General features: G+C 39.8%; 2 protein-coding genes across 19 annotated transcripts in view; one reads left to right on the top strand and one right to left on the bottom strand.

Moving 5' to 3' along the window:
- SENP7 (SUMO specific peptidase 7) overlaps positions 1 to 14,623 on the bottom strand; it is a 46,085-nt gene extending 31,462 nt beyond the window's left edge. For 2 of the 18 annotated variants that reach the window (XM_052795029.1, XM_052795023.1), the window contains exons 1-5: positions 14,510 to 14,623; positions 13,030 to 13,076; positions 10,341 to 10,448; positions 7,922 to 8,016; positions 348 to 545 (exon numbers count right to left, since the gene is read on the bottom strand). In XM_052795029.1, coding sequence (XP_052650989.1) covers positions 348 to 545; positions 7,922 to 8,016; positions 10,341 to 10,448; positions 13,030 to 13,065 — 437 coding nt within the window. In that variant the 5' untranslated portion in view covers positions 13,066 to 13,076; positions 14,510 to 14,623. Of the gene's footprint in view, positions 1 to 347; positions 546 to 7,921; positions 8,017 to 8,766; positions 8,827 to 10,340; positions 10,449 to 12,433; positions 12,497 to 13,029; positions 13,077 to 14,509 lie in introns of those variants that run through there. The other 16 variants (XM_052795017.1, XM_052795019.1, XM_052795020.1 and 13 more) reach the window with 15 other exon arrangements.
- A 672-nt stretch (positions 14,624 to 15,295) lies between these two features.
- On the top strand, positions 15,296 to 19,249 carry LOC128144973 (putative protein FAM172B). Its single transcript, XM_052794492.1, has 3 exons — positions 15,296 to 15,411; positions 15,651 to 15,724; positions 18,006 to 19,249. The coding sequence occupies exons 2-3, from the start codon at positions 15,695 to 15,697 to the stop codon at positions 19,062 to 19,064; spliced, it is 1,089 nt and encodes a 362-aa protein (XP_052650452.1). The 5' UTR covers positions 15,296 to 15,411; positions 15,651 to 15,694; the 3' UTR covers positions 19,065 to 19,249.
- The last annotated feature ends 955 nt before the right edge of the window (positions 19,250 to 20,204 follow it).

The raw sequence follows: 20,204 nt of genomic DNA, 5'->3' as shown, positions 1-20,204 counted from the left end.
ACATTCTCTAAGAAAAGAGGGCAGTTAAATGCAAGTGTATTCTTTTGACAAGAATAAAAAAACCCAAACATTTTGAGAGTCCAATGGCTGAATCAGAATTAATTGGTCTTGTCAGTACAGAACCATCTAGAAGCCATCTGATCAGAAAACCCACTAGAGCGTGCCTGGCACCATCTCTCTCAGTGATTACCAAAAGGAACCAGGTACAAGGGAATTCAGTCAAGTCAGATGACATGAAAATATAGTTCATGAACAAGACAGCTGTAGTACAACAAAGAATTTTCTCACGAAAAAACAACTGCAAGGAAAATTATTTTGCTTAGTGACGCAAGGCAAAGACAACCTACCTTTTAGACAGAAAAAGGCTTTGGAGAGTAGGGTTTAAAATTTGCCATATCTTTAGGCTGGCAGCAGATGACGAGGGTGGTTGATCTGACTGCAGCTTGCCAGCATCAGAAAAATTAGCACCCGTTTTAGGTTGCGCCTGTGTGTATTTTCTTCCTATTTTCGTCCTCAGGACATTCGTCAAGATAACTTTGGGTTGCCTGCCATACATATAACAATAAATTAATAATAGGGTGCTGAGAACTTCTTAAGTCACATGAATTCAACAAAGCTTTTCTATGAGTTTACTGTCTCTACATCATACCTTGTATCTTCAGTAGAATTAAGTTCAGTTCCCTGACAATTTCAAGAACTGCTTTGTGATAAGAGGAAACAAACACATCTCTTGATCAGGATAGCCTTTCAAGGTTTCTTCTTCTGGCATCAATGACTAACACATCCATATGTGATTCTGAAGAGGTAAACTTTCAGTGCAAAAGCATGGAAATTTTGGTGCATCTTTTTATTGCAAAATGTTGAAAGTGGTATCACTACAGCCTTATGAACTATTCTGAAAGTGTACACATGAGCATTTGCAGGATACGAAAACAAGCACTCCTATTGTGGCATCTTATTTTAGAACCATGAATATTATTGGTTCCCATATCACAAATTAGACTGATCTTGCTGGGGGGGGGGGGGGCGGGGAGGAGGAGAAATCAAGAAGCTAGTACAATCTCTCAGTTTTAAAGCTCCAACTGATTTCTATTCAATTTCACTAAAGAAATTACATACAATTATGAATTTAAAAGGTAGTAAAAACTCCCTATTGAAGTTCTTCAAACAAGTATCTATACTTTGCTGATTCTGCTAGATTGGTACCGAAGTCTCCACATAAAGAATTAATTCTGTAGCATGACCAGTAATTTGGACAGTTTCCTTATAAGCTGGTATTATATATCATAGATGATTTGTCAGGACTGACTTTATTTTCAAACAGATCAGAATTGGACTTGTTTCCCCAGGGCTGGTCCTAAGAGGACAATAAAGTTCAGGCTCATTTGTTGGTTTTAAAAAAATCACTGAGACAAGAATTGCTTTTCCTATTGCATGTCTTGCATAACAAACTAAATTGTTCACATTGTAGAGCAAGAACCCTTTTATAGCTACAGAAAACCTTTTACTACTTGCATAGCTGTTACATGCGTGCTACAGTGACATTTCTTAAGCAAATGGCTGCTGTTCCTCAGTGGATTGACAACTGTGCAAGCAACTTTTAGGAAGTTATAGTTGTCCCACTGACATGCTGCACTTGACTCAACAGCATGGTTACATGGTGCCTAGTGGTAAATAAATACAGGTATGGCATGAAAACTGCTGAAGAACAGATATGCTTGAACCTAAAAAAAAAATCTGGAACTGCCATGCTAGTGAAACACCTTGAACTTGGGGAAGACATTTCACATAATCCTTTTACTTTGCTCTTGCAGTAGCTGCTGCATGTTGAGATTTCTTTCCCCTGGTTACTTACCATGTTAACAAGACACATCACCCCTTGTTAAACTTGAAAAGACAGTAAGGTTCCTGTGCACAGCTTGGAGAACCTGTATATAAACTATGAATGCTGGTCAATCTTATGAGATCTCTGCATCACTGAATCCCATAATGAGTATGCAATGAGCTGCTTTCTCTCGGAGCTCTGCTATGCATTTCCTAGACCAGTGGTCTCCAAACTTTTTTTGAAAGTTATTTCAAGCATGTACCTAACATTTAATTATAATTTATACAGATATACTAAGGTACTAATATTATGTACATTATAAAACACACAAATAGAAATTTAAAAAAGGATACAATAAGTGTTGAAAGAAACATTTATTTATTAATTGTACAAAAAATGCTTCCTTCCTGCACCCCAAGGGATTGCCTTGCACACACCACACCTTGGAGACCACTACCTAAACAATGGACAACAAACCTACATGGCTCCCATTCAAAGCTAAGTAACTTAAGGTCAAGTGAAGGCAGTTTCCTCCACTCTCTGGGCTTATCTTAGAACTTTCCCAAAGAAAACCTAAGTGGTAAAGAGCTAAAGCTTTGTCTCAAAAAAAAAAAAAAAAAAAAAAAAAGATGAGGGATTAAAAAATAACACCAACCCCGAATTAAGGCACTCTGATGCCAAGATCTGGACAGAGGAGAAGGAGTGTTATGTAAGGGATTGGTCCCAATTAACTGTTGGAAAAACAATCCAGAGTTTCTGAAGTGAGAGATTGACTCTATAAAGACAATGAAAAGTCATATGTACAATGACAGTCTCATTAGAAGACTGACCTAAACCACAAGAGTGCTCCAGAATGTTTTAGGCAGAGTCAGGAAAAGGCAGGTATACATTTCTTCTTTTACCTAGACCTGTATATACTGTATGATTACTAAAGCAAAGAACTGTTATTTTTAAGAACCTATTATGTCTGAGCATGTGCTTTGAATACTGTAGGCCTAAAAAAGGTTTGTGCTACACTCCAAGGATCCAGGGATTGGAGTTTCATCTAAAGATATGCTTTAACTACTGAAAACCTTAGACAGTAAATACAGGTCATGAGGGACAATTTAGTAACACTAATGTCTTACATGGTGGAGCCCAACTGTAGCAGCCTAGTGAGCATAGACCAAGCCTGCAAAGTGTTCTCGATTTAGCATAGGAAGCAAGAGACTTATTTTCTACAGAAGTCACCACTAAGTCAGAAGTTCTAGCTTTTTTCTGGGCTTCTCAAGTGTTCAGAGTTGATACATAAACCATAGTTTAATACAACCAGAAGAGCTTACAGTAACCAGACTTATATATCATTTATTCTTTGTCCAACTGCAAGCTATATTAGAAATAAGGAATATATAAGCAATATCTAAGGAAATAAAGAATATATACCTTTAAGAAATGTGATAAAAATTCAATAGCCTGAACTTGCAAGGTAATTAGTCCAGTGTGAACATACGTGGTCACAGAATCTTTATTTTAATTGTATGATCAAGACTTGTAAAGATAACAGAAAAGATTCCAACCTTTCGGGTCTTTAACAATACCATCATGACAGAGAAAGCCCACAGCAGGAGGTAAAGGAGTCAGAAGCATAATTTCCAGTGAAACTGGATTTCATTACCTATAGTTTGTTGGCCACCTTGGAAACTCAGGTCTGACATCCTTTGCTCACATTCACATCAGGCTAGACCTTGACAGGCTCCAGGCCCCTCCATAGTTTGGTTTACTAATTGTTACTAGGTACAGAATTTGCGATGTTTCCCACTCCCTTGATTTAAATGGGGTTTATACATTTTAAGTAAGTATCTTTGCAAAAATGATCTTACAATTTAAAGCGCGCGTACACCTGTGCAACTAGCTTTGCACTGGAAATCTGTGCAGAGGAGAGGAACCTTCAACAAACAAGGAGGAAAACAGTAAACATTTGGCTATTCTTAAAGACGTCAGTGCCAGCCTAAGGCATCACTTCTTTTGCGGCACCAGTTTTTGACTGAAGATCTTGATAGGACAACTGGTTATGACCTGATCTTCACAGATATACAGTGGCATCAGAGCTTTCAATGGCTTGCCTTTCTGAAGCAAGAATGGCATCTGGCAGCATTTCTTGAAAAATCATGTCATTAAGAACTGGGTGTAAAATAGATTCAGGAAAAATATCTACGCTTAAGCCAGCCTGTACCTCTGTAAACAATGGTTGGGACACAGATCCCTAAATTACCTGTTAAACTCTCCACAGAATAAAGTGAGCAAGTCATGCAAAAGACATTTCAAAAGATAAAAATTAGTGTCAAGCAGAAAAAAAGCAAGCAAAGTATACATTAAAAGCAAGTCCCACTGGCAGACCCAGCAAGTAACCTGTACAACAGTAAGACTGGAGGCATCTTGGTGAAGGAAAACCAAAGGTGGTTATTTTTGTTTCCAAAGCAAGCGCCTACCATACTCTCTCTTATCTACCTCCATGAAACAGAAAAAAATGTATAAGCAAAGGTAATGAAAACGTACTTACGCATGTAAGGATGGAACAGACAAAAAAAATCGATTATGAAAAATGCTGTTAGCTGTTCCTGGCAAGTCTCATATCACTTTTCACAGGCAAAAACCGGATTATCCTACCTTACAAAGTGGGGAACCAAAAGCTATTAATTGTTTGTACCCCTTTGGGGAAAATGTTTGACCTCTATTTCACCCAATAATCAGAGTTGCTAGATCCAGTTCCTTTCTCAAGGATCATATTTGTGTACACACCAGTGTTGTAATCACTGGCTTCAGTTTGTTCAAATCTGTATTATACAGTGATCAAAATGAGACCTGGAGGCTACTAACTCCTTTTGAAGTAAATTATTATTAATTGTCTACACCACCATCTTCATACCTGCATTCTTCTACTAGTAAACCCAAGTTTTGAGAAATAAATATTTTGACAGTGTGCTGCCACATACCATGTGAGGGTCACCCTGTCAGGTCCTATAAAAGCTGAACATCTGTCCTGGATTTACAAGACAAAGCCACTTATAGACTTTATGTATATTCAGTTATCCGAGCTTCTGCAGCAATCGCACAGCTCAGGAGGTCTTTGGCCTTTCAGAGCCCAAAAGAATAATGAGATGCACTATCATTAATGTGAAACTCTGATTACCATGTTCACTGACTATACCCTGGTTGAGAAGAAAGCCTCTGTCTGTCCTCCTCCTACTTTAAGGCCATGACCTTTCACCAACTGATTAGAAGTGCATGTTTTAACAGCAAACATGAACATTCCTACTAACCTCCTTGCTTTGCTGGACCAGGAAGTTATTACTGCCCACATGCGCTTGTTAGGGCAAGGGGAACCAGCATGTAAATAAATGATTGCCACAAAAACCTGACTGGTATGGGGTCAGTACTCGATTCAGCCACGACATGTATTTCAATTAACGTTTAAAATACTGAGCTGAAAGAATCACACACATCTTATTTAAGTACACCTGCCACCCTCCCCCTAAAGAAAATTTGGCAGACCAAGATGAGAAGCTTGAATTTCAGAACAGTGTTCTGTTTTGTTTCTTTTCTTTGTTTTTATTTCCCCCTGTTTCCCTCTTGGGAGAATGCAGGAGTAATAGAACTGAAGTAGGTGGATGCCTCTAAGCTCTATCTCCAGGTGGCAATAGCTACCCTTGAAATAGTGTTATCCATTTCCTCAACAACAAAGAAGTTTCATAAGTGGGATACAATACATTAATTGGCCAATTACATAAGTACCACACCTAACTTTCTGCAATGACACTAAGAAATTGAACTATTCATATTTCATGACAGTTCTAATCTGTTCTGTGACACAATTGTGAGAACATGTAAGAGACCTCCAGCATATGATAAGGACTAGGGGACTAACCTGCCCTGAGAGCCCTGTCTGGCATCACGAAATCACCTGACAGTGACCTTTCACAAGGCTATGAGCAGAGGTGTTCATGTAAGAGCAGCTGTGGTTGCTGCTTCCAGCCCCCACGGTCTCACATCACAGCAGGACTGACAGAAGCAATCAACTACCAAATTTTGCAATCCAGAACTTCAGTTAAAAACACAAGTGAAGGTGGGTTTGTGCTAATACATCCACTTTGTCCTTTCTGACTAAAATTAAGTGGCAATAACAATGCTTAAGCAACGCTTTCAATGAAGCATGCCTCTCTAAGTATTTGCAATTAGCTCCTATCAATAAAAAGACTGTTTTTAAAACATCGGGAGCTAACAGGAGTTTGTCACTAAGACTTATTTTGCACTTTTCAATGCAAATTAAAAATTCTTTATTGGGAAGAAGTAACAGAGAAACTTTTGCATTAGAAAGATTCTCAGCACGTCACTTCACTCTTTCCTGTTCTGTGTTTTGTCAGTTCTCAGACTTTTGCTCAACAAACACTACCTCTTTAGAACCTGTGTGCTCTTTCTACTCATTATGCAATGAGGTCAGTGTGTTAATTTTGACTTACTGAGAAACTGGGTACCCAAATGAAATACTTGGAACAAGCTTTATTGCAGACAGTATATTAAGTTTATTTTATGCAAAACCTCCAGCTAGTCTCTAGACACGCATCTTTTTGAGGAAGTGAAAAAAGCATAGGTTTAACATCTGAATATTTGCTGTCTCTTTGCAGTCTAAATCATTTCTCACTAATGTGCTGGTAAGAATTTTGGTAAAAATGATGGAATACCTACAAATGCTACTTGAAAGTCTCTCACCTATCAAAATTAACATGTGTAACAGAAAATTAACATATGTAACAGATCCAAAGGTAGCTTTTTTTTTTTTTTAAAAGCTCCTCAACTTTGAAAGGTCAGTTCAAAGTTTACTGAAAGACCTATAGAGATTGATATCCAATATCAACCATTTCACAGGATAATTAAAACTCAGGAAACAGAAATTAACATAGCTTTTAAATTCTGCTAGGTTGACCCTGTGAGCCAGTCCCTCAGTTAAAGTTACTGACAGCTATGCCTCTGAGGAGGTATGAAAAATAAATTCAGAATCTTTTACAAGTTCACCTCTTCTCTGCAACAGTTTGAAGCATTCTGAATATAAAGACCTGGCTAAAAGATGACTATTCATAGGTCACAAAAACACTGAATTCAGCAGTGTCACAATCACCTGTTGTCATTAAGCATTTTCATTATCAGCGCACTTTGGTTTTAACAGCCTCTCCTGACAAGAAATCACTTACGGTCAAGTTAAGTTCCAGTCAGAAAATGGGGCAGAGAATGCATATTTTTATTTATGGAGGTATGAATGATTTGTGGAATAATAATTGCTTCATTAAGATAAATATAATTAATTTCATCATGAAGTCATTATGCTTCCTAGCTGCTGTTGATGAATCTAATTCTACATGTTCATTTCCATTTGTCAACTACAGCACTTAACAGCTTCAAAGTTTTCTTGGATAAACAATTATGTAGCTGACAGCTTCACCGAAGACAATTTTAAATAGTTTGCCATATCTCAAAGAAATGAAGATACTTGCTTTTGGCAACACAGCATAAAGAAGGGGCACATCAGCAGTCTTATTTACTCACTTAGGTGTATTGACTAACATAGAGGTGAAAAACCTCTAGTTTTTTACTGCCTTCCCCTGCTAATCATCATATTGCTTGGTTGGGTTTTTTTGTTTTTTTAAGAGTTGATAAAGCCAGGTTAATGACTGTGGACTGCAGAGCAAAAAGTGACAAGCAAAAGATAATCTGGGAAACTTCTTAAATATCTAAAATTTCTAGGGCTCGAATGACAATTTACACTTAGAGTAATGAACACCTTTCAGGATTCCAAGCAGGTCAACAAGCAGTAATTCCTCTAGTAAGTGTCACACTCCCATTCTGATGCCGAAGTCTTGTATTGTGTTGAAACAAAGAAAAAGTTACAGTTGCCATTAAATCACTGAAACATGATTCTCTGAAGGTGGGCTACCTAACAGCCTGAAAACCATCTCTGCGCAACACAAATAGTTATCTAGAGACCAGAGATACCCATCTTCAAGAAAGATCATGAAACCCTGAATATACAAACAGAGAAGAACTAATTTTGAGATGACTTCTTACCCAATTGATTCTTCATCATTAGAGCTGTGTCTGTCACAGTCCTTTTGCCTTTTTCCTTTTGTGGAAGGCTCTCTGTTGTTGGCACTTAATTTCCACTGAAATAAAACAAACAAAATGGGCAGGTTCCAACAGACATAAATATGTCATAATGGATATTACACTAGAAAAAGGGAACAATGCCAGGTGTTTAAACAATGCACCTGATCAAATAAAGCAGAGCCACAAAGAGTATATACAACAATTTTGCAAAGAATGAATTTGGTTGATTTAAAGCACCCACATACCACCTGATCTGGAATGGAACCTTTTTTGTCCTAAAAATATTTGACAATACAGGACAATTCAATTATTTCCCTATTTAAAGGGGGACTATCCCAAACAGGGACTTAAATATTAGGCCTGTTTTACATAATCACAAAAACACGATAACCTCTACTTTCTTTAATTCCATGCATTTAACCAAATTATATTCCAGTCAACATAGAAAATTCTGAGAAGGAAGAGGAATTTGAAGGTTTGGTACTCAGGTGGCAAAGCCCACAACAGCAAGACTTCATTTTTTCCAAATTCTCTTACCTTACCAGAATGCACCTACATTTTCAAATTAAATAAATGAAGCCCCACCAAAACATATAGTTATTTCTGCAATTCCAAAACCCCACCTCCCTCTGCCATTACCTCCTCCTAGTCACTCCTCACTTTTTTTTAATGTAAAAGGTAATAAACCAAACAGATGTTTTAAAATTATGCCAGTCAGGCTGAAAGCAGACAAACTTATTTTTATTTCTGTTTAAGTGTGGGGTGAAGGCATCTGAAAAATTCATGCCCAAGCATATTTTACATACTTTAGTGAAGTCTGAAAGGTGCATCCCAAATCAATCTTTTCCCTACCATAGGGGCTGACTCTGTAATGGAAAATACCCTCATTATTAAAACAGTTGGCAGCAAGAAATTGCCTTGAAGGTGCCCTCCCCTCCTCCTGCCTTCCAACATCATCCAGTTCACCTCATAGCACTGGTCTTCAAGTACATTAGAGACCTATACACCCAAATCACTGAAAGCTGCACAGAATTTCTCAAACAACATGGAGAAAACTCTGGCAACACTAAATACAACCTGGACAGACCTCTGTATGGATAAAACAGTAATATTTATTTTAATTATGATACCTCATGAGCAATCTTTTCTTTTAAAGTAGACTATAAAGACTAGTCAGTGTTTAAAGCACACAGAGCCCTCTACCACATGGAAATGTCTGAAATATATAGACACAGGTAAGAAAAATAAGAATGGAAAATTAAGACAGTATACAGGAAATAACAAGGGGAAAAAAAAAAGATTTTTCAATTCACTTAGTCTAATCACTGTTTTCATAGAGGCAAAGAGAAAGACAGGAAGAATGCCATGCAAGTGCTGTCCGCCTCTGCCTAAGAGGCTGCTGCTTGTAACCATAGGAGACATTACTTCCAACTTCAAAACCTGACTGTAATTGGATGCCCTGCTCACTAAGAATAACAGTAAAGAACACAACCATGCAGTGATTTTATATTACTCAAATGCATGCTCAAATGACCAGACCTACCAAGAGATCTGGATCACATTATCACCACTACTGTAAGTCAAAAATTCCTAACTTCCCTCACTAGGTTTTTAAAACTTCTCTGTGGGGGATGCTGTTTGTTCAGCCCCATGATTCTGAAAGCACTAAAACCAGCAACAAACTCTCAATGCTGAGCTGAAGAAGTCAAGAGTAGCAAAGAATGTTTCCAAAATTGGCATTTTAAAAATGCTTACTGAATTTGAAACAGATTTATGGAAGCAAATATTTGCTTCTATATGTGACTGAGATGATCAAGACAGTCATTTACGATAAATGCCATTCAGTACTCCTACAGTCTTTTGGTCTTAATACTGAAATCAGTGATTTCTGTATTAGCACCTAAAATTCTGTCAAAAGTTATACAGTACTTAATATATTCTCTTAAAATTTAAGCTCTTGGATACAAATAATGACTAGTTGAAAACTCAATGTAAAAATTTTTTCTATATCATCACAAAAAGTTTGGTAAGTGACCTGAATATAACCTAAAAGTTCAGGAACCAGGAGACTAAAAAAAAAAAAAAAAACAAACCAGAAAACCCACCACATTATATTTGCCTTTAAATTCACAATTTTCAAGATAATTTCAAATGACACCTGAAGACCAACTCTGCTTTTTAATTATATAGACTGGCAATACGGCACTGAGACTTTGCAGACAGAGTTCAGACCTACACACTTCTCTTTCCAAGACAATCTGGGTCAGATATTGGTCACAAGGCAGCACCCGGTATTGAAAAAATCCAGCCTCCAGAACAGAACCCAAACCCCATACAACATTCTCCTACACACTTTAGACTCCAAAGAACTTCTCTTTACCTCTTTTAAAGGGTAGTCCCAATGGTGGGAGCCTGGGAGCCTTGCCAAAGGGGACTGAACTTGGACATCCTCTGACTTGGTGTTTGTTTTCTTCTTTGGTATACGAAACTGAAAATAGATGATGTTACACACGTGATAAAACTAAATTATCCACTGGTGTTATGAGCTGGCATACTGCCATGTACAAAGTTCTTAATTGTCAGGTAAAATAACAAAGTTGTAAGGGAAGCACTGGCCTGTGACTTCAATTTAAATGCATTCCTCACTGATGCTTGATCCTAAATCATGCCTCATACCACATGAGGAGCTAGTTTTAACATATGAACTGTCTTAAAAAAAAATCAAGAAAAAGCTCCTCCTATATCATTAACTTTACAACAACTTCAAACATGTGCCCAGAAGGTGAGAATCAATCTACTGGCACTTACAGATTTCTTAGTTCCCTCTGATTTGTTTACACTCTAGCTTAATCGTCTCAGCTTAGAGAATGATAAAGAGAAACCAAAACAGCTGAATTTCATGATGAATGTCACAGCAGGTCTGCTCTCTCAAAAAAAAATTCAGGATGAAGAGCAATTATAACTTCAAATAGTACAAGTATTTTGGTATGATAATTTAGCATCAGTACACTGTTAATGTACTCAAAATGGTATCAGCTATTGTCATTGCCAACCTTCAAAAAAATGGAATCAGCATTTCAAAAGTAATTACTGAAAGATAAAGCTGTTAGTAATTCGTAGAAATTTGCCAATTCAGAAAAAGATATGTAGGAAATAATGTTCGTTCATTGAAATTCAAAACAAAAATGGTCAAACTAAATTCCTACCAGTTCATCAAGACAAGGAAAGAGGGTGACATTTCCTATCACTTGATTAAACCAGTTAAAATAACATCAACTGAAAGAATAAAAGTGCAAGCCTTGCTATTTCACCAGGTATCCTGAGAAGCAAAACCTTACACTGCAAATACAACCAGATTAGAATGTATCAGAGAGGGAATGCAACATTTACATCTTTCAGACAACTGAGTCTATCTCAGCCAGGAAAGAGCTGAAGCTATTCCATATAATGGCCACTGTCAAGTGTATTATGAACTTAATTTGCAAGCCACCAGATGCCCTACCTTGTAACATAAGATTACAAACAAAAACTCTAGAACAGCGATGCTAACAACTTAATTATTAACACAGAAACTGCATTCATTAGTTCTGTAGGTAGTCCTTCAGACAGACCGTAACTGAAGCATACTGTACCATAATGAGATAATCCTTCAATTCTTCAGTTGAATTGTGAGTGCTCTTATTCCTTCTCTACACTTCTTTGAAACAAAGATTTATTGTTTTAGTAATTAGACCTGAACTTCTATACAGTACCTCAAACTGCCTTTGCTGGTCAAACGCTGTAATAACAAATATGCCTTTCATAACAGATTCCTCAAATTATAAAGGCTGTAAATGTTACGCACAGGAAACAACTTCTAATACAAGTACCTCCCTTCCCTTTCAATCAACATTTAAGGATTGAAATAAACATTTTCTTATTCAAGAACACCTGCAATTAGATTGTTTGATTTTTTTTTTTTTTTTTTGAGAAGTGGTCTATAAGCCTGTTTTATCAGTCAGAATGCATCCTTCTGATCAGCATCTTAATGGCCAGGTACAAATTCCTTACTTCAGAATTCCACCTGCTGCCTGACTAGTGGTTTCTGTTATGAGCTTCCTAAGAACACATATGTGTCTGAAATTTTAGCATGCATTTAAAGTTACAGAAGTTCCGATAACTTCTGTAATAACATAACAGATAACATTGAGAACAGGTAAGGTCAGACTCAGAAAACAGAAAGAGACAGATGGACAGACAGAAAGGGATAAAAAGGACAAGATACGTTCATCAGCAAAATTTCCACCTCACCGTACAACATCTTCCCAATGCTTGCACTCATTAAGATGATGTTGGTTTGCAGTGCCCACAATTAACTTACAGAACAAGCACAAATTCAAGAGGCAAACAACAGAGGTCTGTATCTATGGTAAGTGCAACATATGCAGATGCCTCAGCTTTTCCCTAACAGAAAGTGACTAACTCAACACGTACATGTGCATACACACTTAGCAGACTCCTCATCTAAACCAGCAGTACTTTTCTGAAGGTTCCCACCTGTAGGAGCAAGGATCAGAGAAAGTGCATAAACGAGGTGCTGGAAGCAGCTTATTTCTAAAACACTAGACAGTCCAGACCTTACCCAATCAAACCAGCTGCTGTGCCTACCATTTTTTTTCACCAGTGCTTCCATTGCTATAACTACTACTAATAGGGATATTTTAGAAAAAATAAACACTAGCATAAGTAGTCTCTAAACACATCTCTGCAGATAACTAAATATTATGCATCTGTTCTACTTACTTGAGCATACCTCTTAATATTTTAGATGTTAGCTTAGGTCTTAAAATATCCTTGAAAATGCACTGTTTATGTGCGAACAAATGTTGAGCCTATCATGTATTAACACATGTTCAACAGCAGACATTACTATTGCCTGCTACCAGAGTAAACTGTATCTCAGGAAACAGTTCTCCAACAAAGCAAAAGCTGGACCACTGGAGAATGAATTTGGTGGCGCAAATACATCAGACCACCCTAGGATACCCACAGCCTCAAAGTAAATTGTTGCAAGTTGCAGGAACACTTACACTGACATGACTTGAAGATGATGTTCTTCCTTCCATGATTTTCTCTACTGAAAAAAAAAAGATATAAAATAAGCTCAGCAATTTGTGTTTTATTTACTCAGAGGGGAGCAGGACCACAGTAGCAGGTACTAAGCAAGAACAAGAAAATCATTTTTGAGCAAGCTAGCACAAAGAAAACTCATTCATAGACAGTTTGGGTTGGAAGGGACCTTAAAGATCACCTAGTTCCAATCCCCCTGCTATGGGCAGGGACACCTTCCACTAGACCAGGCTGCTCAAGGCCCCATCCAACCTGGCCTTGAACACTTCCAGGGATGGGGCATCCACAACCTCTCTGGGCAACCTGTTCCAGTGCCTCACTACCCTCACAGTAAAGAACTTCTTCCTTATATCTAATCTAAATCTACCTTCTTTCAGTTTAAAGCCATTATCCCTTGTCCTGTCACTACAGGCCTTGGTAAAAGTCATCGACAGCCACAATACAAGAAAGGCATGTGCTTGAGCAAGGCTCTGGATTGTCAGCATGGACAGAACTGTTAATGAGATTTTCAACTATAATTTATTCTTAGTGAAGGCATTTACTGCTTAACTCCACCCCCAGGCAAGCATGCAACTAGTAAGCAACTCAGGCTTTGATTATAAAGTGAAAAGGGGTCAAAGAAAACATTGGTAACACTACAGGAGCTCCAAGAATAAATAAAATTCAAGGATTCCTGTTAACAGATGAACTCCTTCCTCAGTGGAAGCGCACAGCTTCAGAGCTTCCAGCATTCACAGGGGTTTATTCTCTTTATAAATACTCTGTATGACTCCGGTGGAAGACCTTCAAACCTTACAGCTAGTTTGAAGTCTCTCAAGAAGACCTTTAAGTTCGTGTACTTTCATTTAGCTCGGCGGTTTTTCAACTTACAGCCCCAGTCTCCTGGTGTGGGGAACAGCAACATCTACAGGCCGTCAAAGATAGGCCAAACCGCTGCCTATTCCGACGCCTGCGAAGAGGCAGAGCTGACCAACGGCGGCCCTCTCACAGCTCCGGGGGGAAAACAGAGGCACCACCCAGAGGTGGCACCACCCGGGCTGTCACCGCAGGAGCCCGCCCACACCGAGCAGGGCGGCGGGACAGAGCCGGGCCCCAGCTCCTAACCACCCGCCGGCTCCCCCCGCCAGGAAGAGAACGGGCTTCTCACCGACAAACGGACAAGGGCCGAGGGCCACCGAGTCCGCCCTTCCACCCCCTCCTTAGCCTCCTCACAAAGGAGCAGCATACGCCGCCGCAGGCCCCCTGCCCCGCGGTGTCCGGCCGCTCTCGTTCGCGATAGATACCCCGCGCGGCACGAACGGCCCAGCCCCGGCCAGCGGGGACACCGGCGGCGCAGGACCCGCCGGGGCGCCGCTAGCCAGCTTTACTTCAGCATCCCACCAGCGGCGGCTAAAGGGCGGAAAGCGAGCGGTGCCGGCAGCACCCCACATCACTCACCACGGCGGCGGCAGCGGCGGCACCGCTGCCGTTGTTGTTTATCCAGGCCCCACCGCCGCCTACGCAGCTTCCCCCGGTACTTCCGGGCCGGGCACCGCCTCCACCGGCCCGGCAGGGCCGCCCGTCCCCCGCCCCGCCCCGGCAGTAACCGTCTCTCCGCCCTCTCCCCGAGGCGCTGCCCGCTGCCCCTTCGCCGTGTCCCGCGGGCTCCCCTTCCCCGCCCGCCCTACGAACCGCCCCCGGCCCCTCCCGCCCGCCTCTCCCTCACAGGCGTGCCGCCCCGGTTTTTCACTTTCGTGGGTTTAGCCTGATACCGAGCCGCTGAGGGGAAAAAAGGCAAATGGTAGTGTCGCAGGTGTGCCGTTAGGCGCATTTCCCTGCACCTGGCGAGCGGTAACGAAGTTGTTAGTTCCCTGAGCGCAATAAAATACAGTAAAAGGAAGCACGGGCTACCAAACGTCTACTAAAATTTGTGGAAGAAATCAAGAAAACCTCGCTATTTTTAAAGAAGTAGTAGACAACCCAACGGAATGAGGTTTAGAGCGCGCCTTGCCCACGGCGTTTTCCCCCTCGGACCTCAGCCCCCCTTTCAGTCAGAGCCCGGAGGACGGGTCACTCCCGCCCCCGGGGGGCAGCTCGCCCACCGCGCTGCTGCTGCGGGGGCCGCCGCCGCCCGCCCCCGCCGGGGAGAGCCCTCATAACCCCAGCTGCGGCCGCGGCTCTCGGCCGACGGCCTCGGAAAGGCTCCCGCAGCCAAGCAGAGACAAAGATTTGTTTGTTGGTTTTTGTGGGTTTTTTTTTGTTGGTGTTTTGTTGTGTTTTTTTTCAGGGCAGCTTCAGAATTGTGAGTTTTGTGTGTAGCTTTCTGTTTTGTCCTCTCGGTAGTGCCCTTCTGGCAAGGAATGGTAAGCTGTGCAAAACTAGTTTTGACAACTTTTTAGTTTCGTGCTCAAGAGGCTTAGCTTTAACTTATGGTCAGGTGTAACTTACAAACATGAGATGTTAACTTGTAATTTGGAACTATCTGAAACACTTGAGATGGCCTTAACTACCAGCAATCACACGTTTTATAGATACACCCCAGAACTAAAGTACGTGAAGTAATGAAACCTGAACTAACATGGGTTTATTTTCTTTCATGCAGAGGAACTGTCTACAATCCCAGAGTGAAAAAGACTTCCATCTAGGATGATGACAGATTTTACAGGAGAGCATATGGTAATGTTGGGCTTTACTAGAATAAAGTGTTTTAAACGAAAAAATCTCATAAAGAGTAATACTGCAGTAGTCTTTAGAATATGCCAATTGCTGTAACAAACACTAGCTGAATTTACAGCTGAAGCATTTTACAATCCAAACAGAAAAGCTGGAGGAAGGGAAAGAGGGATTTTTTTTTCCCACAACAGTGATTTTTTAAAAATCAAAATAGCAATTGTAAAGACTGCCAGAATAAACACCTTTGAATATTGCATTTATATACAGACAATGAAGCACAAGCAACAGTCAATGCCAACTTAGAATGCAGATTTACCAAAAAGAAGTGAAAGCATTATGCAGCTATATCTAGAACAATTCATAACTGCTGCTTTTTAATTCTATAAATGGCATTACTAAAATAAAATCAGTCCTCCAGACTAATAAGCATGTGATTCTAAGCTGCTATTCAAGTGAACTCTAAAGTTCTATAAATTGCTTCAATACTTTTCAGTTTGCACCCCGAAGGCAATTTTAGGAAGGGAAGCCAATACCTACACCTGATGTAAAACTGTGGTTTTTTGTTTCTGGCTCCTGAAATCTTCAGAAACCTTTCACAATGCTTTTTAAAGTAGACATTTAAATAGATGTTCGATATTACATACACAGGGTTTAGTTTGGAATCACGTATCCTTGTTTTGTTTTGGAACTGAAAAAGTAATGTTTTTGCTAGTAACTGAAGTAGCATAGTAACTTCCTGTTCATAACATGTTGGGAAGCTACAGTCTCCAACCTTTTACGGGTGAGGGGAGAAAGGGACAGAGAGAAGTGTGGACAGCATGCCACTCTAAGGAAACTGCATTTACCTATTCCTAATTGTTATGGAATGCATCCTCTGTGCTTCACCACCTCCACTGACATCTTTCCCTAAACCATGTCCATTTTTCTCCCTACTAAATATGATCTCTTTCGTGTGAATTGCCCATATTTCAGTAGTATAGCAAACAGATTGTCCTCCCATCTCCTTTGTGTCTTTCATGCCTTCCTGCAGAATGAAAAAATCATAGATGAACGTGTGCACTTGCAACTTTGTGATGTTTCCATTCCAAGAAACTGGCAAGACAGTAAATGGGTTATGTATCAGAGAAACTGGGTTTTTTCCCTTTTTTATGTGTACTTACTATATGAGATAAAAAAGGAGAAGGTAGCATTTTCTAGCCTACTCTCTATTAATCCGAAGACAGGAATGACCCTAAAGAGATGACTTAACATCTCTGACCCAATGGAGATTGCACAAAAGGAAAATGTATATGTTGTTGCTCTGTTGAAAAGCAAAGAACTTTTTTTTTTTTTTTAATTTGGAAGTGTAAGAAATAATTTTCAATATGCTAAGCAGCTTACTCAAGGAAACCTGCATTCCATTAAGGAGTTGGGCTCCACCTCAAGTTGCTTACATGAAAACTTTCAGATCGCTTTCTGTCCTAGGAATCAGCTTTATCAGATGGTATAGCGAGTTTTAACACAGTCACAATGTGATTTACTGTGTTCTAAAAACCTGTTAGTTCAGCAGGAAAAATTTAAAGGTATATAGTAGCTTGTACCAATGTATTTGCCAAATATAACTTCATGTAAACCATCTGTCAAAACAAAATTACTGTGTTAAGATGTTAAATTAATTTAAAAAAACCGTGATAATTCTGGGAATTTAATGCTTGCAAATCTCTTCTGTTACGACAAAAATCATATAGAAGTAGGACTCTAAGCACACCAAAGGTTACCCCATGTTTACCATTCCACAGCCAGTGACAGTCAGTAGTAGACTGAAGAGTTATTAGGAAAAGAGAAGGTTATGATAAGCTTAATTTTTCAGTTGCATGGAAACCACTTCCTGGTATAATTCTTACCAGCTGATCAGTCATAGGAGTTAAAAAATGATCTTTGCTGAAACTAGAGACCTCAATCTAATCTCACGAAAGTTTGCTGCATAGACTTTGTTTTCTCCTGTTCCTGGATTACAGTGGCTAGTTTGTTTTGTCATGCGTTCCACAATTTCCATGTGGCAAGTGCTTGCAAGGATGAACAAATAACTGGAGAGATTAGTATTAATGTACTGCTATTGGAATTTAGCAACTGAAATCTGTAAGAGGCTTTACAAGCAGATGGTTTACTAGACCACCAAGAGATAGTCTGTATCAGAGTACTTTGTAACCACTTTTAAATCTGAATTCTAATACAATAGGTTTTCTTTATGTAGGTGGTGTATGGAGGTCTATCACTACATTGACATAGCCTTCTTAATTTGTAGTGGTTACAAATACAGCATGAACTAAGCTTGAGAAAACTAATAGAGGGTTCAGAGTATCAAGAGGAACTGAAATACGACTTCAATATAAAAGGGGAACTGAGGCATTTGGATACAAACGAGTCCTTTGTTTTCAACTATTACAAGAATGCACATGAGCAGAATCATAAACGCTATCAAGTTTTGGGACATTTGATTACCCAATATGTTTATGAGCTCCTGGAAAGAGTCTGCATGCTGCAGAAAGTTTATATTCCTACTGATGCTACAGAGGTTGAACCAAGAAGCTTCTTTTTCATGAGCAAGAATGCACTAAGTTCCTCTAGCTTAATTGTCCTTCTTCAAGACCACGGAGTTTTCTGTGCTGGACAGTGGGGGCAAAGGACAATTGTCAGCGAGGGCCTGAGGCACGGAACACAAATACCATTCATCAAAATGGCTCTTCAAAGCCACAGGGGAGTGATTGTACTGAATCCCAATGACAACTTCGTTGACCTGAAGACTGAAAAGGAGAGGTTAGGCTCTTCTACTAGGGAAGGAGCACTGACTTCTACGCAGTCCGTCTGGTGGATCCCCAAAAGGGGCAGCAGCAGCCCCGAGGAGCATACCATGTATGTATGGGATCATTTCATTTCAAAGAGCGCAGCCAAGAATGTGGCCTTCATTGCCCATGGCTATGGTGGCTTGGCATTTGTTGATCTGCTGGTGCAGAGAAAATGGGAGGTAATGAATAAAGTGTACTCTGTGGCATTCATCGACTCCGTGCACAACACACAGCACCAGACTGGAAGTGATCCACAAATACAAGAATGGATACAGAAATACTGCCGTGAATGGGTGTCAAACAGTAAGCCTCTGGATAAAGCTGTGGGTTCTCTTGTGAAAATGGATTGTCCTACTGTCTCTGCTGGAACGGAAAGGTATGGTTTAGCACCCTCCTGCTGCTTACACGCCATCTTTAAGTACCTGAAGAGCATGCTGAAAGCGAAGACCACAACATCCTTTAGGTATTCACCTGTTGCAACCAGAAGCAGCACAAGTAAGAAGAGAGACAATAAATAAAGGTATACTGATTTGTTCTTTATAGTGATCTCTTCCTTTCATAACTGCCTCTGCACCTTTCAGTTATCTAAGGACCTTCATCTCACTGTGGAGCAACTTACAGTTCTAAGTTTGAAGCTAGTTTGCTTTTGAGAAACATGCAAATACAAGTTAACTATTAAGAAAGAAGTGCATTGCTGAAAGCTTTAAGCCCCAACCCTTCAGCTAGCTGTGAAATTCTAAGTTGCACAAAATAAAGATCTTAAGGTATACCAACTCTCATCTGTATCACTTCTTTACATAAACATTTGGCAGTGATGGCTCTACAGTCAGACTAAACTATCAGGAAAACACTCACTTAAGTGCATAGCTTTCATTAAAAGGCCAAATCTGGAATACAAAAAGCACATAAAGGATCTATTTCCTCCTCACTATATACCATTTAGTGTTCAAAATCTTTCAAGAGCTGGAACATCCACCTTCCTCCTTGAAATGTTTACTGTTAAGTTGAACAATACTTTGGGGAACTACATACTACTACCTTCCCTCCAGTCAGAGATGGTATGCTCCAAGCATGATACAGTAAGCTGAAGTAATTTCCATTCTAAAGCCAACTAAGCCAGTGAGATTACTGGGCATGAGCTGCTATAGAAACACAATACTCCAGCAACCTGCAGTTACCAAACTGATGCAAAAGAATGACATTGCTGTTTTCTCTCAGCTGTTTAATTTTAGACAGAGGTGGGAAATAGAGAGAGTTAAATGTCCATACTCAAGGTTTGCGATTTATACAAGCAGAAGGTCAAATAACCTTTAAAGTGAATGTAAACAAAACGGTTATTCTGAATTTCCAGTTTAATCCTGTGGGAATTAGAAGTGCTCAGTGGCTGCAAAAGAACTTTGAAGGATGACAAAGCCTTGCCCTACACTTTCAGCTCCCATCTCAGCCAAAAAAATTGTTGAACAGTAATACTGGGTACCAGAGAAAAAGAGAGCGTCAACTTCCCTTTTGTGTTTATATCCAGCTCAGATTTCAGTCATCTCTAATACTGTTTAAAAAAAGCTTCCGTCCTGTTATCCAGTAATGGGTAAAAGTGTAAAATTCCATTGGAAAGGCACAGTCAGTTTAATGTTCTTGAGAGCAAGCATAGCTTTTTAAAT

The sequence above is a fragment of the Harpia harpyja genome, chromosome 8 (assembly GCF_026419915.1).
Source record: "Harpia harpyja isolate bHarHar1 chromosome 8, bHarHar1 primary haplotype, whole genome shotgun sequence".
NCBI lineage: Eukaryota > Metazoa > Chordata > Aves > Accipitriformes > Accipitridae > Harpia > Harpia harpyja.
The sequence above is the reverse complement of the archived record's forward strand: the minus strand, read 5'-3'. Positions and strand labels throughout refer to the sequence as shown.

What these genes read in the sequence shown, in the direction of transcription:
- LOC128144973 (XM_052794492.1), top strand. Translation starts at nt 15,695, where the DNA reads ATGATGACAGATTTTACAGGAGAGCATATG. An exon ending in ATTTTACAGGAGAGCATATG is followed by an intron (nt 15,725 to 18,005) that starts GTAATGTTGGGC and finishes CTTAATTTGTAG; the next exon opens with TGGTTACAAATACAGCATGA.